General features: G+C 41.2%; 1 protein-coding gene across 3 annotated transcripts; it reads right to left on the bottom strand.

The window, feature by feature from the left end:
• Positions 1-626: 626 nt before the first annotated feature.
• On the bottom strand, positions 627-21,095 carry ADAT1 (adenosine deaminase tRNA specific 1). Of its 3 annotated transcripts, XM_074286027.1 has the most exons (11): positions 21,065-21,095; positions 20,448-20,517; positions 17,034-17,241; positions 16,450-16,518; positions 15,493-15,547; positions 13,772-13,902; positions 10,439-11,072; positions 9,416-9,561; positions 8,878-8,977; positions 2,391-2,477; positions 627-974 (listed from the first exon to the last, which is right to left on the bottom strand). In XM_074286027.1, the coding sequence occupies exons 3-11, from the start codon at positions 17,215-17,217 to the stop codon at positions 842-844; spliced, it is 1,539 nt and encodes a 512-aa protein (XP_074142128.1). In that variant the 5' UTR covers positions 17,218-17,241; positions 20,448-20,517; positions 21,065-21,095; the 3' UTR covers positions 627-841. The 3 variants fall into 3 exon arrangements, with proteins under 3 accessions (XP_074142128.1, XP_074142127.1, XP_074142126.1); XM_074286026.1 differs by lacking the exons at positions 20,448-20,517; positions 21,065-21,095 and adding an exon at positions 20,000-20,149; XM_074286025.1 differs by lacking the exons at positions 20,448-20,517; positions 21,065-21,095 and having other exon boundaries at positions 17,034-17,387.
• Between the last annotated feature and the right edge of the window lie 665 nt (positions 21,096-21,760).

Genomic DNA, 21,760 nt, shown 5'->3' on the forward strand with positions numbered 1-21,760 from the left:
CAGGGCAGTCTGTGCCAAAGATTGATCATTTCCCCCCACATAAGTCTTTCTCTTTCCCAGACTATTAGCTAATGTTTGGCACTGCTACTCCAAAATGAAGCACTTAATATAGTTATACACAATTCCCGTTTACAATTTATGCCCAAGGGCCACACAAAGAATACATTAAAATATAACTCTTTTAAATCAGAACAAAACTTTGAAACATTGCATATGCTTTTTCCGAGGAGTGTGGTTAGAATCTGCTAATGGAGCACAGAACATCAAGAACTGAAGCAGCATTAAACCGAACTCCTCCATGAGTGTAAGGAAAATATTTAGGAGGCTAGTTCCTTAGGCACCAGGATAATTAGATCTTTTTGGAAAAGGCCATTTTAAAACAGTTAACTATTTACAGATATGTTGGAAGAAATATACTGTCATCCAGTGGTGAGTTTGCCTAGGGTCTCTGGTCATCAAAAGAGATAATGTTAATTACTTGGGTATGGTCTGCTTACCCTGAAGGGGGTACTTCTTTGTAAGACAGTTTCAACCAAACAGATGGAACCCACATATCAGTAGCCATTTAAATTGGGGTGAAGGGGGTGAGAAGGCAAGGGGTATTGTCCCTATCACAACAGACAGCATTTGAAAAAAAAAAAATCATATTTACTAGAGAGCTTAATTCCAATCAGTTCTAATTGCCTCTCTGTTCCAGAATGAACATCTGCATAGGCATTTTAAGATCCTTTGGAAAAAGGTTTGCTTTTCCTTAACAGAAAAGCTGAGATTTGTCCAATATGGGTGGGACAAAGGTTGGAAAGCATACTATCTTTAAAAGGTTTGTGCAGATTTTGTCTTCTCATTTAAACTGTTGGTAATCTGGTGAATTTCTGATCCAGGAGCCAAATGCCTGCTTCTGAAGTGTCTTCCAGGCTTCTTGGTAGCTGGCTGCTGCCACCTTGTATTCCCAGTATGTTTCAAGCTTCTTGACCCTAATACAAATACATTCACACATAAAGCTGTTCTTGAGTATCGATACACTGTTTTAGGCAACACAGACTAAAACAACTGGACCAATAGAGCAACTCTTACGGATGGTTAAAGGGAGTTTGCTGAGGAACCTTTATTGATGCTAATTACTATCAAATTCTGCTGGAGTAAAATATTTTACAAAACAAATAGTTGCACCTACTTCTTGGCCAAGTTTTCTCAAAATTTATGATCTAGCCCAGGTGACACAGCCCATAATCCTTCAGCTACCTTGTTTGTACAATGCCAGTAGAGGAGACATTAGGGCCTTTATCAGACACAAGTGACTCTCCCAATAGAACATCTGAGTACTCTCTATCCTTCTATTGGACACCAATTTCTACAGAGAAACTGCCATTCTGAGATATATTTAAGATGTTCAAGTGCAGTTAAAAAGTTTTTGTTTTATTCAGTGCCTGATCATCTCTTACCCACACAGCAAGTGTCTCCCTGGATTAGTTTTCTCAATTGTAAGATAGGAGCTTTGCTTTAGATGATTTCCAAAGTTCCTTCCAGCTTTAACAAGCTTTTAAGCTTTTTAATTTAGACTACCTAAATTAAAGTTCCACTAGCTTTCTAGCTAGTGATTTGCTAAGACACCTCCCACAGCAGAAACCTTTTTCTTATAATTACAAGTATAACTATTTCTGTTGACCCCCTACTATCTTTTGTCAGCAAGGCACACAGGCTAGAAAGCTTGATCTTCATTGGGTTAGTTTGAGATTCTATATATAGCCCAAGCTTGTATTAAAATGACCAGCTATTGTGCAGTCAGTTTTCTGTACAAAAAATACAAGTATCTTAGGAAGCAAAAGCTGCCAGCAGTCTAGATATTTGGAATGCAGAGCAGCAACAACATATGGCTCAATCTCTCAAGATGAGATCTTATTTGGTGATGGTCAGCTTTACTGTGTCCTATTGTCCAGATGCCCTTTAATTTCTGTGAAAAGTAAGTCACTGATGGGAATAGAAAAGGAGTGAGGAGGTTCTGAACAGAAAATATAAAACATAAGAGGGCTATGGCTACTCTGAGAATTTATTTCCCAAGTGTCATTTGACTAAGGGTCAGTAAAAGCTAAACAATGATAGTCTAAGCCAAAATTCTAATCCAGGTTCTGTTTGCAACTCATTGCATAGTCCTCTCTGGGTCTTAGAACCAGCAGACAATTTCACTCTACCACCCTCACATCAGCTACATGAAATGTCTTCTAAGAAAGACACGAAAGGAAAAGGGTCCAAAAGAAAAATATGGCCTGCTAGGAAGCTGTGACAGTCATCTCTGCAGAAAGCTCTCCGACACTTTTCCTCCTCGAAATAAACTCTTAAATATTAACAGCTCGACAAAATAGTCTTTTAGCTATGACAATAAGGTTAGTTACCTGAGAGATTCGGGTTGCTTGTTCTCAGAAATACTTCTTATCAGATTCTGGAACATGTTGAAGAGTTCCACTTTACAGACTTTGGATCTGTTCAAGAGAAAAACTACTCACTATTGAGCATAGACCCAAGCACTGGGTTAGGTACATCAGAGGACACAAAAGATTCATTACTCCAGGGGGCTATGACTTCCTCTATAGACCTAAGACTTTCTAGCTATAGATGAAACCATGGGAGAGTATGGAAGGAGTGCTTCCTTGTGCATACAAAATGCTGTAAGAATTCACAGATGGCAAAGAGCATTGTTGGTTATGCTAGTGATTAAGGCCTCATGAAAGAGGGACACTTGGGAGGTCTGTAAAAAAAAAGTAGAGGATCTGAGTAGAGGCCAGGAGTTCCATATTTCAGGTATGAAAAATGGACAGCATTATCCAAAAACACACTGGGAGAGGAATGAGCACAGCATATATGGTGAATGGCTGTGCTTTTACTGAAGGGATTTTTAACAAGCTGTGCTTCGATGTTCTGTGTTACTCAAGTAGTGGTCCCCATCACGAGATGGACCTTTTGGGAGATACAACTCCCTTGCCAGAGGTGGCCTCTAGCCAGGAAAGTTAATCTAGGTGAAAATGAGTCTAGTAACTATTTAATTTGCTTAAATGCTATTACTGATTCAGTATTATACAAGTGCAAAACTTAGTTTCCAATATCTATTTGGCCCCAGTCAACCCAGGTAGACAATTCTGTCCAAGTCTTAGATGCTAATGAGGCTGACAATGGCTGCAAGTCCCAGAGATTTAGAAATTACTATGTAACCCAGAATGGGCACAGGCTAAAATGCAGTAAGGCCTACTTTTAACAAATTATATTATAAACCAGTGTCAACGAGACAATAACTCTTTGTATCTTGACAGGCTGTTTATATTCCTGTGCAGGCCATTGTTGATCTACATGTATCCCTGTGGGCAGGGACTTAGGGAGCTGTACTTGTCTATATGTATTTTTTTTTTTTTTTGAGTGTTTGTTTCCATAGCCTTACTGAATATTTATTTGTATTTACTAAAAAGATATTTTATTAACATTTGCTTCATGGACCCAATCTCTCCACTTATAACTAGTCTATACGTGACTTCACTGTTAAATTGCTGAGGTAATGACTGATGTGAATATAAAACCAGTAAGTAATCTGAGCCGGGGACAAATTAGCTACCTAAAAAAAGACAAAACATAAAGCTTTAGCATCTTTTCACCACCTAGTACAAGCACCCAGAATGGCTGCTGAATCGGTCTTTAGTGCCTGTGGATGCAGACTGACTGTACTACTTGGGCCTTGAAAATCCTGGCAGTTGGGCTAGAATCAGGGGTTCTCAATCTGGGGCCTGTGAATTAAAAAAAAAGATTTGGCAACTATTTCAATATAATTAATTTCTCATGTAATCTTACATAGTTTAAGCATTAAAAACATTCTAAGAAGGCATCCATAACAAAAAAAGTCCATATTTTAGAACTGGGCTGTTAATTTGGAAGAGGAAAAAGGAAATTCTTATTAACATTAAAACCAGAGAAATACAAGACAATTTTTTTTCAGGCTGGCTATCAAATACATGTCTAGAAAACGATACTGCTACATCCATCCTAAGAACTATTTTGATGAGTCCATGAAACAACATGAAACCCCTTCTGAGCCTAGAAAAGCCCATTCCCCAAACACTTATTTTAGTGAGCTATTTTATCCTCAGATCCTTCAAGGCCTTTTCAAAAATAGATTTGAGACAAGATGTAACAGCTTAAATATTTAACAAGACACTCAACCAGGAAGAAACAGAAGCATCTAGCTTGATGAGCTTCTAAGAAATAGTGGACCACTGTCACAAGCCCACCACTTCTGAACTGCTCCTCAAACTCAAATGCCTACTTAATCATCACTTCTCTTTAGCAGAAGCTCATTCATACCTTAAAAATGGCACAAAATAAGTGGCTCTTCCTAACTTGTTTTGCTTTTCTAGAATCTCCTTTTCAGAAAGGATAACCAAGAAGTATGTAAAAAGAGGGGAACAGGGATCTATAAAATCCGGGAGGGAAGTCTATCTTCTTTCCCCTCCCCTTAGATTTTTTTTTATGACAGTGACTTTCAAATATATATTCCACTAATTCACACCCCTTTCTCCATATCAACAACCAACAATTAAGCAAAACTGACATCATATGCACCTTATATGTACTCAGAAGACAGTGTATCACCATTTGTCCTCCAAGGCCAAGAGCAGTTATTACCTTTAATCTGAGTTCTGCTGCCTTTCAATTTTGTTTTCATTTATATTTCTGTAGTCAATTTATGTTATTCTGATTCTGCAGTCTTTGTACCAGTTTAATGAAATCTTAATTTATTACACGTGCCTTAATTTTCTATATTTGTCACATCTCATGGTATAATGGTATTACCTTACATCCAGATGTCACAGTTTATTCATCTGTTTCCTAGTTGATGAAAATCCTGTTTCCTTTTTTTTTTTTTTTTTTTTTTGGGGGGGGGGGAGACACTAAAGAAAAAATACTACCCCGATTTTTTTTTGGTATGTATGGAATCTTTCTGATTCTAAGGATATGTGTACTTCAGTAGACTCACTGGGTCAAAGGGCATGAACAGTTTAATTTGATTTCTGACATTTGATTAGTTAGACCAATTCACAGCTCCACCAAGAGTTTATATAATTGTACCTAGAAAGTTATTCCTGACTTTTCCACATTTTCTGTGTTCCGTAAGATATGATGGGCCACTAGGGATAGCACCTGATTTAGAATCTGAATATATGAGGTTATCAGTGAAAATAAAGAGAAACTGAACTCAGTGTTGTGCATGCAGATAAATAGCTTAGTGAAAGACTTGGAAAAAAGTTCGAGAAGCTTAAAAGAGATGAATTTTTGGTTTGGGCCCTCATGCCCTTAGACAACTCATTATATTAAAAGACATTATCTTGGTGACTGGTATTTATATTTTGATTTCACATTTAATGTTCTTAGAACAGGGGTGGAATCAGATTAAGATGAAACAAGACTGCTCACCCAGCTATACCTTGAGGGTATTAAAGCTCTACTAACTTTAAGGTGCTGATAAGGGAGATGCAGACTCCAAACTTCCATAATCCATCAATGTACCTCAGTAAAAATCAGGGAAAAACTCAATTAATATTCGATGTTAAGAAATGTACCACAGAAAAATAACTTATAACTTATACTTTAACATATTTAACATGTATTGGCCAACCTGCCATCTGGGGGAAGGAGGGGAAAATTGGAACAAAAGGTTTTGCAATTGTCAATGCTGAAAAATTACCTATGCATAAAATTAATTAATTAATTAAAAAAAGAAGAAGAAATGTACCAAAGGTTTAAAAAAAAAAAAAAATCAAAGTTTCTGATGGAACAGATCACTTTAAAACTGCACACTTCTGGAGGACCACAATAAGGAGGACAATGTGTACTGGGCCAAAAATGTTGGAACGAAGAGCTCTGGCTTCTGGTCCTTGACTCTGCTAAGGTGAGCAAGAATGTCACAGGAATGAGGAGGCTTTTGCTTTTCCAAAGTTTGGAGGACAGGACCAACATCCCAGTGACTTATATAGAAGACAGGTATTATTTAAATTTCTATTCGTCAAATAACTGCTCAAGTGTAGGTTGTCCCCTTTTAGAAGAGAAAGGGACTCAAAATGCCTTCCATTCTCCATATTATCAGGAAAGAAAGGGAGTTAGAGGCACTTCCACCAATATCCTGGAGAATGAAAGAATATGGTACATAGGAGAAAGGGGGAAAGTTTAATTGCATAGTTGTAGCTGAATAACAGATAGGACCCTACTGCTACAAAAGGGAAGGATTTTTTAACTGCCGCAAAGCAAAGACTGAAGAACCAGAATAACATAAATTGATTGCAGAAATATAAACACAAACAATCAGTGAAAGGCAGCAGAACTCAGATGAATTCCCCTAAGGCATGAAGTTGTGGATCTGCCATCAGCCAAGAGATCACCTTTAAGGGTCAGAGAGAGAAAAGAACAGTACTTGGTGATTTTCTTTTAAGGTGGCTATCTGAAGTTGATGAGCATGATTATGGTGGAGGGAAATCTGCTGTCTTCCTGGGACATAAATCCAGGATGGGACCAAGAAACCCCCAAGACCTGTCACTTTTTAGACTACCCATGTTTGGTGATTTATTTGGGCACAGATGATCTTGTTGGGAGTTATCTAGAACATTAAGGGTTATGAAATACCAGACAAGAAAGTGAAGACCTTGGAAACCTTGTATTTCCACTATAGAGAAATGGTAGATCCTTGGAACATTTAAAATATATTTTCATAGACTCTCACAAATATCATCAAAAGAGCTTTAAACTGAAAAAAACAAAAAACAAACAAACAAAAAAAAACTAGAGATGAAATTGTGTGACTCCACCAAAAAAAAAAAAAAAAAAAAAGTATAAAAATGAGCCATTGTAAGGGCCCTTTAAATGGGCAGGCACAGCACAACAGGAGATTGAGTGGTAAAGAAGTATTCTCTGTGAATATAGGACTGCCCTGTGGGTGGGATCTTGGCCATATTGATAGCTTCATAATGGGTGACGTCTCTCTCGCTGGTTGGCTGTGTGTGTGACTTCACAGGCCCTTTATAAGTCCACTGCAGACAGCAGTCGCTCTCTTTAACCTGGCTCCCTAGCCTGGGGTAGCCAAGCCAAGCCAAACTGATGGATAGCCAAGAGGTAAGAAGTTTGGTAGTGAACATGTGGGTCTTCAGACCAGGTGTTCATTAGGGAACTAACAAGTCAGGGCATCAAGTCAGGACATTATGTGAGTAGATATAATAAAGGCTTTTAAGATTACATGTGGCTGTTCTTGAGTGCGCTACTGGTTATTAAACTACTATACAAGAAATTGTGGCCAGAGACCTTTGAAGGCCTCAGAGGAGGCGAGCCAGGTAGAGTTGACACTGCAAAGGTCAGTGGTCAAAGGTACTCTATTGGGCCTAGGACAGACTAGTAATTATTACTGCCAGGAGGGCATGTTACAAGCCATAATAAAGGAAGAAAAATAGTAAAGAAACCACCAAATTCATAGGAGACAAAATACTATGAAATGTACCAACTGAAAAACCAGTCTCTGATATGTACACACAAGAGCATAATTAATGTATGGATAATAAAGACAAGGTGATCAAGAGATTGTAATGCAAGGAGGTAGACTGAATTAGTGTTGAGAGTTGGTAGAATTTGAATATTGTTGCTCTAGAAGGATTTTTACCCTTAAAAGGCCTACATATGGAAGGATGTCTGAATAAATGGTAAGATGAGACTGGAAATCTCATCAGAGGCAAGAAGCATTTGGGTGCAGATCAAAGAAGGATATTAATACATACAACCAACCATTTGGAATAAGGAAGATGAAATGGTTAGAAAACAGATCATAACCTTGGCTCAAGAGATAAGAGGAAGTTTAGGAGGCATCAGTTATCTGGAGGCCTAACAAAGTAGCCAATGATTTGTTGGCATGTTTTAATTATTTCAGTCTTCAAAAGAGAGAAGTACTAATAAGAGCAGCATATTCTACGTTTGCTTTTTTACTGACAAGAAGCCACCATTGCTGAAATAAAATGGAAAGGACTTGAAGGATGGAGATTGGATACAGGGTGTGAATACTCTATATTAGAATCTGTGCTAGAAAAGCTGGGCACCAATTTCTAATTTTAGAAGAGCAGATTACAAAGGATTCAAAGGAGGGATAGGTAATCTATAGGTTACAAACTGAGTTTTACAAAGATAAAAAGCTTATGAAGATAAGGAGTGATCTCCTTGATATCCACATCTTTGAAACTCACTGATCAATTTAAAGTGTAAAAATGACATTTGCAGAGACAGAAAGCAAAATCAGATGATGGAGAATACATAGAAAAATATGGCCTGGTCCTGCGGGAATACTGGATAATACAGCTCCCAATGGGGTAATGCTGGGGGTGAGTGAAGAATAAAAAAACCCCAAAGGTTTTTTTTTTTTTTTTTTTTTTTAATAATGAAAAAGAGGATGCTCAAAGGAAGTGTTGCTTGTAGTAGAGGGAAGAACACTAATACACAAAGGAGAGAAGGAAGAAATACTCAATTGTTACTTTGCTTTTTTTTCCTCTTCTAAGGAAAATGATCTTTGAGGTAGAAAGGGCAGAACGTGGTTAACTCCTGGTGTTATGGGCAAGATTTCCACTCCGCCACAACTCCAGCAATTGTCATGCCCTTCATCAGCAGGCAGCTAACCCTCCCCTCTGGGTCACAGCACTCATTCCTATCTCACTCTTCTATTTATATCCTCCAAGCTCAGCTCAGGGCTTGGCTCAATTGCTGTCTGACTAGTCCGTTGCTTCATTCCCTGCCAGTCCCTCTTCTCTGTCCCTATAAAAATGAGAGTGTCTCGGGATGCAGCATTCCTCCCCAAATACTGCCTGGATAGCGCACCTGGCCTGCGGACTTCCGATGTTCTTCTTTGTAGCTCCCTGCCTGAACCCATTGCAGGTCACATCAAGAGGCTGCTCTGGGATTGCACTCCAACTTATGGCTGTGAGAAGACACAAATCACCAAGTCAATGCCATCTAGCACAGGAACTGCGCTGTACCACACTAGGGAAAGGACAAATAAATGTGGGAATTAATGCTGACCCGGGTGAGACATAGGGAGGGTCTAATAAAGGAGATCCATAATATTCTCCTCCACTAACATCTGACTGAACATCGCCAAGAATATGAGATCATACAAGAATACGATTTTGTGGTTTCTTAAAATTCTGGCATAAAAATGGGCTGTTTTTCTGTTAAAGCTGGTAATTGATGAAAATCTGATTTTTGTTTAGGATATTAGTCCCTTCATGCTGTAGTGTATTAGATGAACTAGATGGGAAAGTCTTTGGGAAGGTCATTCCAGAGTAAATTCCTCACTCTGGAAAGTGGATCTTAGGATGCTCCATAATATTAGAAGGAAGAACACTGGGTTACTCACCAGCCCCACAAGGAACAATTTTCCCTGGGCAGTTAGCTCTCTTTGCCTGAACCGCATGGTGGCTGTGTTCAAACAGCAAATCTGACTGCAGCATTTTCAGCTCTTGGACTTGGAAACCTCTGGGCAAGCTGGACACATGCTGACACCTAATGAAGGGGAAACAGCACCTCATCATTTAGAACCAACAGTGCTCTGACACTCCCCCTCTCTCCCACCACCCCTTGCCCCAGATGACTTCCTAATGACTGAGAATTCCTTAAGAAATTTCCAGAAATCCCATTCACAGGATCATGATGTACTCACTCCACGATGAGAAAACAACCATTAGTTTCTCCCTGCCCCCACTTTGAAGAGACAGCAGTGGGGGAAGTTCTGTTGAGGATGTGGGTTTTTTAAAAGTGAGATTCTTTTATTTGATCTCATCAATCTGAAAGAAGCAGCCACAACAAAGACTGCCCTTGGACTCTGAGTGACTTAGATGTAAAACACCATGTCTGGGTAAAGGTCTGAAGCTGGCTTCCTGTACAAAGGGCACTTTCACTTTTCCTTGTATCTTTTCTCCAAATATGTCCAAGGGAGAATGATAATGGCAAGCACAACCCTAATCAGCCTTCAAAAATTATCCTTTGTTTATGGGGGTTAAAGTGCATCCTGTTCCTCCATCAGGATCAGGGATTCTCTGGACACAGTGCCCTAGCCAGGGCACTTACAATGTCCTCAGACTCTGGAGGAAGTACCTGTTACCTGACAGGTAGCACAGCACCCAAGAAAGATCAATGCACTGAGTTCTCGGAAGCCTATTCTAAATATAATAAATGGATTTGAGCCTCAACTCCATCATGAACTAGATGTGTAATTTTGGATGAGTCACAACCTCTCTGAACTTCTGTACGACACAGAGATTAATACTGACACTACTCCACAGCTCCATCAAATCAAAGGTCAAATGTCCAGCTGGTGAGTTGTCCTCAGGTCATTGTGCTTAGGCTGCCACTTCCCAAGCCCCGGCAGCTATTCTCTTACCTGTCAATCAAGGCCCTCTTCATGGCCTCAGGACTGTAAGGGCATTTTCCAATGACCAGGGCTGCCAGGTAGACCGGCTCCTCCAGGAAGTGCATCAGCAGGGCACCTTGGCACCCAAGCACATTCCACCTTGCCAGCTTATCACTACAGGACATAGAGCAGGTTCGGTCTCCTCGGCCTGGCTTTACTCGGAGTAATCCCACCTGGTGATATTTGACACCAGGCTTCTGTGTATCTCCAGCTTCTCCTGGCACACATTTTGCTCCAGTTCTATAAATATCCACTACTTTAGCACCAACTGGGACAGTCCCCTTAGTAGTTGCTGGTCCTGCTGCTGATCCATTTGCTGGAGAGCTGGAATTGCTGGCATCTGCCGATATTTGTAAGCTCCCCTCCTTCCCAGTAGAATAATGCATGGCTATCTCACTGAGGATCTCTGAGGAGAGATCCTTGCTCTCTGTTCTCATCCTCTTAGTTATAAGGTGTGCTGGGATTTCTTCCCCTTTCCTTTTATTTTCTAGCACCACAGGATCACTAATGGCCTCTGCTGACTGGCTGGATACTCCATCACTACAGACTGGAGAGTAAGGCTGATCTTCACCCTCCAGCATCGGGATGATGGAGGAATCCCCACCTATAAGACAAAATATTCCCGAAGACAAAGACTTTTATAGTTGCTGATACCTGAGAGTATTAGAGACATTCTAGCCATTAGAGATTATGCCAGCAAAGCCAAGGTTCACTAAAGAGTGATGACAAGTGACAGTGAGCAATGTGTGTTTCCATACTGTTCTCTAAAGAAAGCTGAAACGAGCTTTCTTTACTTTTGTCTACTTCCAGTCCTCAGCATCTCCCTACGACCTTGGCAAGGAACAGGGACTCTTTTGTTGCAGACATTAATAACTAAGGCAGAGAACACAAAGGCCTCAGGTGAAAAGTTACTACGTTAGTCTTCATAGATCCTGGCTCCCAGGACTCATGTTCTATTTGGATGTTTAAAGGACGTTCTGGCTCACAATGTCACACCTAAATCCATACTCAATGACAGATCAGTCTTGAGCCTCCTCAGCCACGTGACAGCCTTTATTAAATTATTGTCATGAATAGTTTTCGCTTTACATTACTTTAACTCCCAGTCTTCCTTTTCCTCCTTTTTGAAAGCAATCACAAAGAATTTTTTTTTCTTTTTTTTTTTAAAGAAAAAGAAGAGAGAACCAAACTATGCATTGGAAAAGTTTGAGAACTAGTGAAGATTTACTCATACCTGTAGATCTCCCACCTCTACAAAACTGTTGCCCAAATGATGCTTCAAATACACAGTTATCTCTACTCCAGATGAAGAGAATTCAATGCCAGAATAGAAAATTTGTTCCCTCTTTTGTATATGCCTCAGTGATTTTCCAAGACTATAGATCATATGTGATAGTCAAAATGTCATTAAACTTCATTTTTCATAGCCTTTAGCTATATCAAATATTGCTTGAAATAACAAATTTGGCAGATGACGTTTACTTAATACTGCCTGGTTTATATAGTGCTTCACATATTTTATTTTGTGTCATCTTCACAACAGCCCATGAGGGAGACTGTGAAAGAACAGCTAACAGGAATTACTTCTAGAGGGAATGTGACTTGCCAAATAAGTGGAAGTGTGGATAAATGATAGTCTTCTGGTTCAAAATACAATATTTCTTCCTGTTATGGGCCAGAACTCTTATACTTAAAACAAGAATTCTTACAAGGAATGAAACTCTGTAAGGGCCCTTTAAATGGGCGGACACAGTGCATCGGGAGATAGAGGCCCAGAAATAATTTCTGTGGATATTAGGACTGCCCTTGGGCGGGATCCTGGCCATATTGAGATAGCTTCGTAATGGGTGACTCTCTTGCTGATTGGCTGTGTGTGTGACCTCACAGGCCCTTTATAAGCCCACTGCAGGCAACAGTTGTTCTCTTTAACCTCGTGCTGTTCACCCTGGCTCCTAGCCTGGGTGGCCAAGCCAAGATGGGTAGCCGAAAGAGGTAAGGATTTTGGTAGTGAACACATGGGTCTTCTGACCAGGTGTTCACTCGGGAACCAACAAGTCAGGGCATCAGTTGGGGCATTATGTGAGTAGGTATAATAAAGGCTTTTAAGATTGCACGTGATTGTTCTTGAGTGCGCTACCGGTTATTAAGCTATAGATTCAAGAGATTGTGGCCAGAGACCTTAGAAGGCCTCAGAGGAGGCGAGCCGGGTAGAGCTCACACTGCAAAGGACAGTGGTCAAAGGTACTCTGGTGGGTCTAGGACAGACTAGTAATATACAAAACTCAGTGGAATTGATGAGATAATGGTTATCTAGTTTAGCATGGTGACTAATAGTTCTCTAGTTTGGTACATGTATTTAGTACTTAATATAGTTTCACAAGATTCACACCTATGATAATGGAGCATATAACAGCCAGCAAGGACTGGATGAAATTCATTCCATCTTTAGTCAGGCTCCTGGTGGCGTTCCTGGAGGACTGAGGGACTGATTCATTCCATCGTCCACCTCTGTGGTGGCTGGAGGCTGAAGCACAAACCCTTGGACTCAGACTCACTTCACCACCATGGTGGCCTGTCCTCCTGCATTTTCTTCACTGAAACCAAATGTCCTCTGAAGGCCATGAGAAACCTAGCTGAGCACCAGGCAAAGGAGACAATAAAGACTTTGAAGGCTGGTCCAGAGACCTCCAGAAAAATCAAACTAAGAACATTACACCTTCCATTGTATTTCTTTGCTGTACATAATGGTGAGTCATCCATTAAAGCCTGAAAATCTGCTATGAGGATCTCTCAAACAATTATCAGAATACAGTGATGGAAAAGAATACTTGCCTTCGCTTCAGAAGACCTGGGTGGAAGTCCCAGCTTGAATGACTTGAATCAGCTCTATTACTTCCTAGCTGTATCACCATGAGCTGTATCTGGGAGCCTCAATTTCCCCATTTGTAAAGTACAATGCTTCAGATCATTCTACTTGTGATGACCAAATGAGTGAACGAATCTGAAGAACTCTGTAACTGAAGAGCTAGTATTAAAATGGATTTTGTTCTTTAGGCTCTTTTTTTCTTAGGGAAATGAACATTTTCTTTCTGAATCTTTTTAAGATACTGATAGAGACCTATCTAGATAAACAGACTCTAATAAGAACACTGATATTAGACAGATACGACCACATTGGTGGGAAAATGCAGAGATACTACTTAAGGATACTGTAAAAGGCACCTGTAGCTTTGATTAACTTGGAAATAAATGAAAAAGTGGGGGGGGGGGGTCTCATAAACACAAAGATTCAGTTATACTCACAGGGAGTGTGGCTAGAAAAAAACACAAAATGCAAGTCTTGTTTGAGCTTCCACATTCCTGTCTTGGTTCCTGGCATAAAGATGCTATCCTGGGGCAGGCTGACTGCAGTCCTGAGCTGGTGGAATAGGTACCTGCCAAGTAAAAAATATTAACATAAAGATTAACTGACAACTGGAATCCCTGGAGTTTGGAAGAATATGTCTAGGCCCTCTCTCAGGAAGGAGCTGTTATCCAGAAGTCCTGAGCATGGAGTAATGATCAAGTGGAGAAGAACGATACAGCTTGCCCTTCTACCAGAGCTACCAGGTTCTCCTCCGAAGAATATGGTTTCATTTTATCTCCAAGATTCTCCCACCTTAGTCAAGAAGATTGATTGCTTTTAGATCACTGGCCCTCAATGCCCATACATCAATATCAATGGCACCAGAGCAATTACTGGGAAGTTTCTATGCAGCAAATATTGGAGAGATATAACACAGTAATGGAAAAGTTAAATCCGGGCCCAGTGCCAAAGGATTCCCAACTTCATTTAAGCTAACAGTATTGAGAACATTAAGACACAGTGGGCCAAGGCATATTATGTGAGCAGGTGAAGCCTCAGTGATTAAGTAAGGCTTGGTTGTTGCAGAAGTTACTTTTAAAAATCTGTCTGGTAGGTAGGAATCAATGGACACTTATTAAGCACTTCCTATGGATCAGGTAAGATACAAAAAGAAAGTAAAAATGAAACCTGTTCTCAAGCTGCTTACATTCTTCTAATGGGGCATTAAACATATCTAAATTAGACCAGAAAATATAAACACAGAGTAGAGACATAGGAATAATGGTATTCACAGAGAATATGGGAATCAGCGTCATCTGTTAGAGCAATCATATTGTTATTAAATCTGGTGAGGCACTAGGAAGAACAACTAGAATTCTTTTTTGGGGGAGGGAAAAAGGGGGATATAACTAGGGTTAAATGACTTGCTCAAGACCATATAGCTGGTAAATGTCTGACCCCGAATATTAAGTCAGACCCTCTTAACTCCAGGGCTAGTGCTCTATTCACTATACCATTTAGCTGTCTTGAGGTGTTATAATTCTAAGCAACAGCTTGATTTGGAGTGGGGATTCTTAATATTTCTGTATTTAGCATACAGCCCTTTGGGTAGTCTGGTGAATATTATGGATCCCTTCTCAGAATCATGGTTTTTAGAAAAAAATTATAATTATGGAAAATATTAAATTTCAATTAAAGGTAGATGAAGATATAATCTTTTCCCCATCCAAGTTCATGGATCTTCTTAAATGTATTTACTATTTACCCTTTGGGGTAAATATTCATTATTCTTTTCCCCCTGAGGCAACTGGGGCTAAGTGACTTGCCCAGGGTCACACAGCTAAGAAATATTAAGTGTCTAAGACAAGATTTGAACTCAGATCCTCCTGACTTCAGGACTGGTGCTCTATCCACTGCGCCACCTAGCTGCCCCAATAGACATTATTTTTTTTTTTTTTTTAAGAATTTACCTGATATTTTACTCCAGAGACAAACACTTGAAGTCAAGAATACTTAAATTCAAATCCAATCTCAAATACTTAGCTTCAAGAATAGACATTATTCTTAAGAATTTCCATACCATTGGTAAGCTGAGCAAGAATATTCCTTGAAACTTTTTAAGATACAAGGAATGTGATAGAAGGCATTTAAATAGTTTTAATAGTTTCTAATACTTCACCTCTGGAAACTCCTCTTGGCTATGACCTCAGCATGACTGTCATTAAGGATGTCTCCTGTGTCAAAAATAAGAAACTCTGTGAAATCACATTGAACTTGAAGAGGACTCCTCCCTACCTCCAAGTACCACAATGATTTTTTTGCCTTATCCCCAGAAACAGAAAGATCCTTCCCTTGCCACTTTGGACAAATCATGCTAACCTTATTAAGGTTTCACACCACTCCCAATGATACATCAATAGCAAATCCTTAATCTAGAGGTCTCAGCCACATATGTGTAGCACTTTGAATGACTCTTTTGCTTAATATAAGGTCTTGTCTAATAACTAAAAATGTTTTCCTACCTGCAATGACAGTTGCTGACACAGGGGAGTAAGGTTCTCTTCAGCAACCTAATATACCCATGGCTGCCCACTGCCTCTGGTGTGCCCATTGTCCTAGCAGGAAAAATAGCTTTTTTTTAACCACTATAACCTGGAATTGCCCTGATGCTTGCTGCTCCACACGTGATTGTGAGAGCCTCAGGGGCATATGGAACAGACTTAAAAGAACTAAGGTTACAGACAAATTTAACTGCCAAAAATACCCATGGAAAATTCCACACTGATAGCCCTCGTAACCTGTATGTGAAACAGAGAAATAATAAAAAACTAGAAAGCTCCATTTTCCTCATCTCATTTAGAGATTGCCAGATACGTGGCAAAACTGATGAGAGGGAATCTTTGGAATGGATTCCATTTTTTTTTTTTTTTTAAAAACCTTCCCTTCTGAAATTAATTTTTTTTTTCATAAATCGCTTTTCATCCCTTCTTGTGCTTACTAAGCGTTGGATACCTAGCTAACTTCAGCTGGCAACGGCCCCATCTCTTGCTAAGAACACAAAAGGAGACTATCTCAGCATGGACACTAGTTTCAAAGATGTCAGAATCCATGACTCCCCCCCCCCCCCCTTGCTTACCACTTTTTCTCATTTTGGACAGGCCAATGCATTTCGTTCCTGTTCCCATGGAGACAACTTCCTTAGTTACTGGGAAAAACAAATGATCAAATGAGTTCCCATTATCTCAATGTTCCCCAGGTTTAATGAGTCAGGTTACTTAGTAGCTTGTAGCCTTGAAAAGATTCCTGTAATTAACAGCACATTTGATCCAAATCAATCACTGTGGTCCTGGGAAGGGCACAGCAGGGAGACCTTAGTGATTAACTCCCTCCTGCAACTCCGTGGAGAACATGAGGCCCAAGAAAGTTAAGCATCTGATCAGGGGCGTGCTGCAGCAGACCTAATTGCCACCTCCCCAAGACCAAGAAGGGACAAAGCCTTGAAGAGAACATGCTACGTGACTGTTTTGCTCACAAGACTCTCTCTCCTTGCATTCTTCTATAAGCAGCAACTTAGGACTGATGCTGTTTTTCCTTTTCAGCTGAACAGAAACAAGCTCCTTGAGGGCAGGCCCCGCTTCACACTGATCTCCAAATACTCAGTCTCTGGAATCTAGTTAGGTCCTTAATAAAGACTTGCTAATGGCCTGCCAGGTGTCTCACCTTGGGAGGATTTGTCCTTGGGGTCAGCTGCAGAATTCACCTTCACCACAGCTGCCAGCAAGGTCCATTCTCGATCGGGCTCTGGCTTCCCCTGCTTGGGCAGCCTGGTACTGTAGTGCGTGTAGCACAGATGGGCAATCTCATCTGCAGTCCACATGATCTGAGCAGAAGCCCTGGCCTCCATCTGAGTCAGATCTGATAGGGCATCCTGGAAAATGGAAAGGACAGACAAAAGGAGCAAGGGCAAGTATCTAGATACTTCCATCAGAAATCTGTGCAGTCAGCTCCAACCAAAAGAATCTTTTTCTATCACACTATTCCTGCACACAGGGATCCTGGCAATGTATACCAGCGGTGTTCTATACGAGGTCCCCACAATATTCCTATTGCAGATAAACCAGATTAAAATGTAATTTGGAAATAGTTAGCAAAGTGAATAAAAATACCTAATAAGATATAGATTATGTAAATATGTGGTTTTTGAAGTCAATATGCAGCCCTAATGGATCCTTTCATATTTCTTCTACTTGAGTTAATACATTATCCTATGAACATGCTATTCCTATAACAGATACCTACCTAGAGAAATGTGATAGATGGTAAAAATCATATCTCAAGAGCAGATGCTGATGATTTAAACTGTTCTACCATAGTCACAAACTCACATTCTGTTTTTTGTTTTTTTTTAAGGTTACAAAATCTTGTATTCAAATTCTGCTTAACTATATGATTATTTTTTTCCCCATGGATTTTTTTTAATTAAAGCTTTTTATTTTCAAAACATATACACTGATAATTTTTCAACAATGTCCCTTGCAAAACTTTGTGTTCCAAATTTTCCCCCATAACATTTAATATGTTAAACATATTTTAAAATATATCATATTTATCTATCAGTTTTCAGTTTACAAAGTGTTTCCCCATAAGATAAATTAGATAACATAACAAGTACCACCCCATTTTGCAGATGAAGAAATTGGGGCTCAGAAATTGTGATTTGCCCCCCTTCCTCAGTATTGGAATGACAGTAGCTCATCATGCTGTTGTAAGGCTCGAATGAGATAATATAAGTAATCAATTTGGCAAACTTTAAAGCACTATTTCACTGACAGCTTAAGAATTTATTTTTCCCAATTGGTACCTCCTGAGCTTATGAGGCAGGCCAAAAACTAGAATTCTTAACTATAGCTCCACAAACCCTAACTAGCTATGACTGGAACCAACACACATCCAGCTGTAAGAAATCACATTATGTGGCATTTAAGAGCTGTGTCCCTGGGTTATAATATAGGAAGGGATTCCTGGATTAAAAGGAGCCTCCGTGGAGTAGATTTAGAAATTTAAATGCAATTAAACAAGTGCCTCCGGACTAGAAAGGGTACGGTGTTTCTTTTCAAACAACCCCAGGTCACTATTTCTAAACTTCTATTTTTGAGCCGCAGGGCACAATAAACACCTTTGTGAACAATACTCATTCAATTAAATAAACATTGGTTGCTCCCTCCAGCATCAAAATGAAAGACAAGAAAATGATCTGGGAGACCACAAGCCGTTAATCTCTAAGTGAAGAGTGACTGATCTGAAAGATGATCACCAGTTTAATCTCTATATCAATGAAAGCAAAATAAACACAATCCCAATTAAAACCTCACCTTCAGAAAGCCTTCCCAAATCCCTCTTAATTGCAGAGCTTTCCTTTGTTTCTTATTGTCTTGGTCACTTTAAACATATTTGCATCTTCTTTTCCCCGTTACAACATAAACTGAGGGAAGAGACTTCCTTTTGCCTTTTTCTTTTTATCTGCCTTGGTGCCTAATAAATGTTTGATTAAGCTTCTCCAAGGGGGAGCTGTGCTAAGGTTGAGCTAAAGGTGATAAGAAGCTCCAAGGTACAACTGGGATAAAGGTAAATGAGGGGGTCTAGACATAAAATGTCTCCCAATGCACCAATGTAGTTTCAAAATGAGAAATACAACCTCTGATGAGTACCTTTTGTGAATTGTGTGGGGAGGAAATGTAAGTTTAAGATTAGTTGCCTGGCCAATAACTACAACTTAATTTCAATTAGGCAGTGTTCTAATTAAGGGATTTAGGATTTGTTTGCTGGATAGGACTTTAATATCACCATTGGGTTTGTATCCCAAGCTCAAAGAAATGGGTAATGAACCTATTTGTACAACAATGTTTATAGCAGCTTTTTTTTTTTTTTTAAGTGGCAAAGAATTGGGAATTGTGGGGATGTCCAACAACTGGGGAGAGGTCAAACAAGCTGCGCTATATGATTGGGATGGAATACAAGTTGCTATAAGAAATGAGGAGCAGGGGGGGCGACTAGGTGGCGCAGTGAATAGAGCACCAGCCTTGAATTCAGGAGGACCCGAGTTCAAATGTGGTCTCAGACACTTAACACTTCCTAGCTGTGTGACCCTGGGCAAGTCACTTAACTCCAGCTTGGGGCTGGGGGGGAATGGGGAGCAGGGAAGTTTCAGAAAAACCCACCTTCAGAAATAAAACAGAGGAACTCTTCAATGCAGAATGAAGATTAGCTTTTTAATTTATTTTTTCTTCATCTATGTTTTTCTTTTGCAACGTGTTTTACATTGGATTCAGTGATATAATTGATATAAAACTGCTTACTTTCTCAAGAAGGGAGAATGGAGGGAGGGAATATGGAACTTATATTTTTAAAACGTAATTAGGAAAGGTTTAATAAAGTAAAAAATACATTTAAAAAGGGGAAAAAAAAAACCCTTATCTAACGCAAACCTAGTTTTACAAATCCCAGACTTTCTTTGGTCCTCAAGGGTCTAGACCCAGTGACTTATCCCTGGGTAAATGATCATCTGGATTGCATTTGAAAGTGTATACTATTTTTTGGAGAACTCATTCCCGTTTTGGAAAGCATTAACTGTCAGGAACAAAATCATGACTCCCGACCTCCGGAGACTCACAGAACCGGACACCCACCCATTCGCCCCTCCTCATTTGGGCTTCACCACCCAAGGACTCTGTGACTTGGCAACGAGCCCCCTGTCAGTGTCAAGAGCTGGATTCGAACTCAGCTCTTCCGGACTCCAAGTCCGCATTCAACTCGGTCAGTTTCTTGGTGCTGGCGGAAGAGCCAGGCCCGGAAGGGGCACCGGGCCGGGCGTACCCTTTATCTGTGGGCCTTCTAGGCTCCCCCGGCCGCAGAGCGCCGCGTACAGCCACAGAGAGGACTTCCGGTCTGGGCTGGCCGGGGGTGGGGGGCCCGCGGGGCGGTCCCCGTCTCCGCGAGAGCAGAGTGGCTCACTGCAGCCACCGGGGCTCCTTGGGGGCTCCCGCGACCTCGCGGCCCGACGCGAGCAGGTCCAGCCCCAACCTTCCTCCCCCCGAGCGGCGACAACCAGGCCAATCCCACACCGACTCCGCTCACCTCTGACCCGCCGAACCCGGCTCCGGAACTAAGAAGTCAGCCTGCAGCAGCGGACGTGACGTCAGACGGCCTGCAAAACGCAAAGCACTCTGGGTCATGTAGTGTCTTGGAAGCTGGCTGTTCTGCGCAAAGCTCCACGATTGCGCACGCGCAGAGACCTGGCAGTTTCCGGCTGACGTTAAAGCCAAGGCAATCCCTTTGCACGCCCTTCAGCGGTGTGCTGGGTCGGGCGCTTGCGCGCCGCACACTTACGTTTAATCTGCTTTAAACGCCCCCTTGGTTGTGCGTGACTCCTTGTGCGCAAAACCGTCTCTAGAAAGTCTCAGGCAAAGCACCTCAAGGTGATTGGAGTTGGTTTGTAGCACGTCACCCGGCCAGCTTTGGAGATAAGCTCAGGGATCATCCCCCCCCCCCCCCCGCCCCCGGCCACGTTCAGAAGGAGCTGAACTTTTGACCCGCTGGGGCCGGGCTTCGGGAGCGTCCCCTCTTCAATCCGTCCTCTCCAAGGACAGGTCTGAGATCACTCCCAGGCCCAGCAAGGTTCCTATCTATTGCCTCTAGGAAAATGTTGACTCCAGCCACAGAACTCGGCGCACGCGCCCCGGCACCCTATCTACCTTTCCCTGCGCCTCGCTTTCCACGCACACCGAGCTCTCAGGTCGGTGCCTTGGCATCCCCGGAACACGCTCGCTCCTCCCCTCACTTGCTTCCTTCGAGGACCGCGAAGTTCAGAAGGGCAAGGAAGGACTCTGACTTGTCTGGATCCTTAGCTCCGGCGCCTCGGAGGGTATTTAACCCCTGGAGAATAAATGGGGAATAGAGGACAGAACCCGAAAGTTGGGAAGAACCACAAGGAATGTTCTCCACAGTATCAGCAAGAGGCGGGTTCTGTAACTTCTGCTAGAAAATCTGTTAGGAGGCCACGGCTGTTCTACCTCGGGACAGCGCACATTGTTGAGAACCCTGGTTTTCTTGAGGTCAAACTATTTGCCTCCTGGCAATAAAATAAAACGTTCCTCAGCATTGCTCCCGGAGTTTCTCTGAAACAAAACGGGTACCGAGTCTGACCCTCGTTTTTGGGTCTACCTTTTTTAGGGCCTTCCTTTAGTGACCGGCAGACAACTAATGTAGCCCCCAGGCAACCCGCACCCGGACTCGGCAATACCAGTTCTCTGTACAAATATGTGTTAAACAGCTTATAGGGTGACATGAATGCAAAGCCTGCAGTAGTAATCTTTGTTATCCTCCTTAGATCTTTATTCAATGTCCTTGACCTGTGGAACTATGGACTAAAAATTGTTCCCCAGAGCAGG

Source organism: Sminthopsis crassicaudata, chromosome 2, assembly GCF_048593235.1.
Source record: "Sminthopsis crassicaudata isolate SCR6 chromosome 2, ASM4859323v1, whole genome shotgun sequence".
Taxonomy (NCBI): Eukaryota; Metazoa; Chordata; class Mammalia; order Dasyuromorphia; family Dasyuridae; genus Sminthopsis; species Sminthopsis crassicaudata.

What these genes read in the sequence shown, in the direction of transcription:
- ADAT1 (XM_074286025.1), bottom strand. Translation starts at nt 17,298, where the DNA reads ATGGAAGTATCTAGATACTTGCCCTTGCTCCTTTTGTCTGTCCTTTCC. An exon ending in ATCGGAAGTCCGCAGGCCAG is followed by an intron (nt 2,478 to 8,877) that starts GTGCGCTATCCA and finishes TCTCTTGAACAG; the next exon opens with ATCCAAAGTCTGTAAAGTGG. An exon ending in AAGCAACCCGAATCTCTCAG is followed by an intron (nt 975 to 2,390) that starts GTAACTAACCTT and finishes TATTTGTATTAG; the next exon opens with GGTCAAGAAGCTTGAAACAT.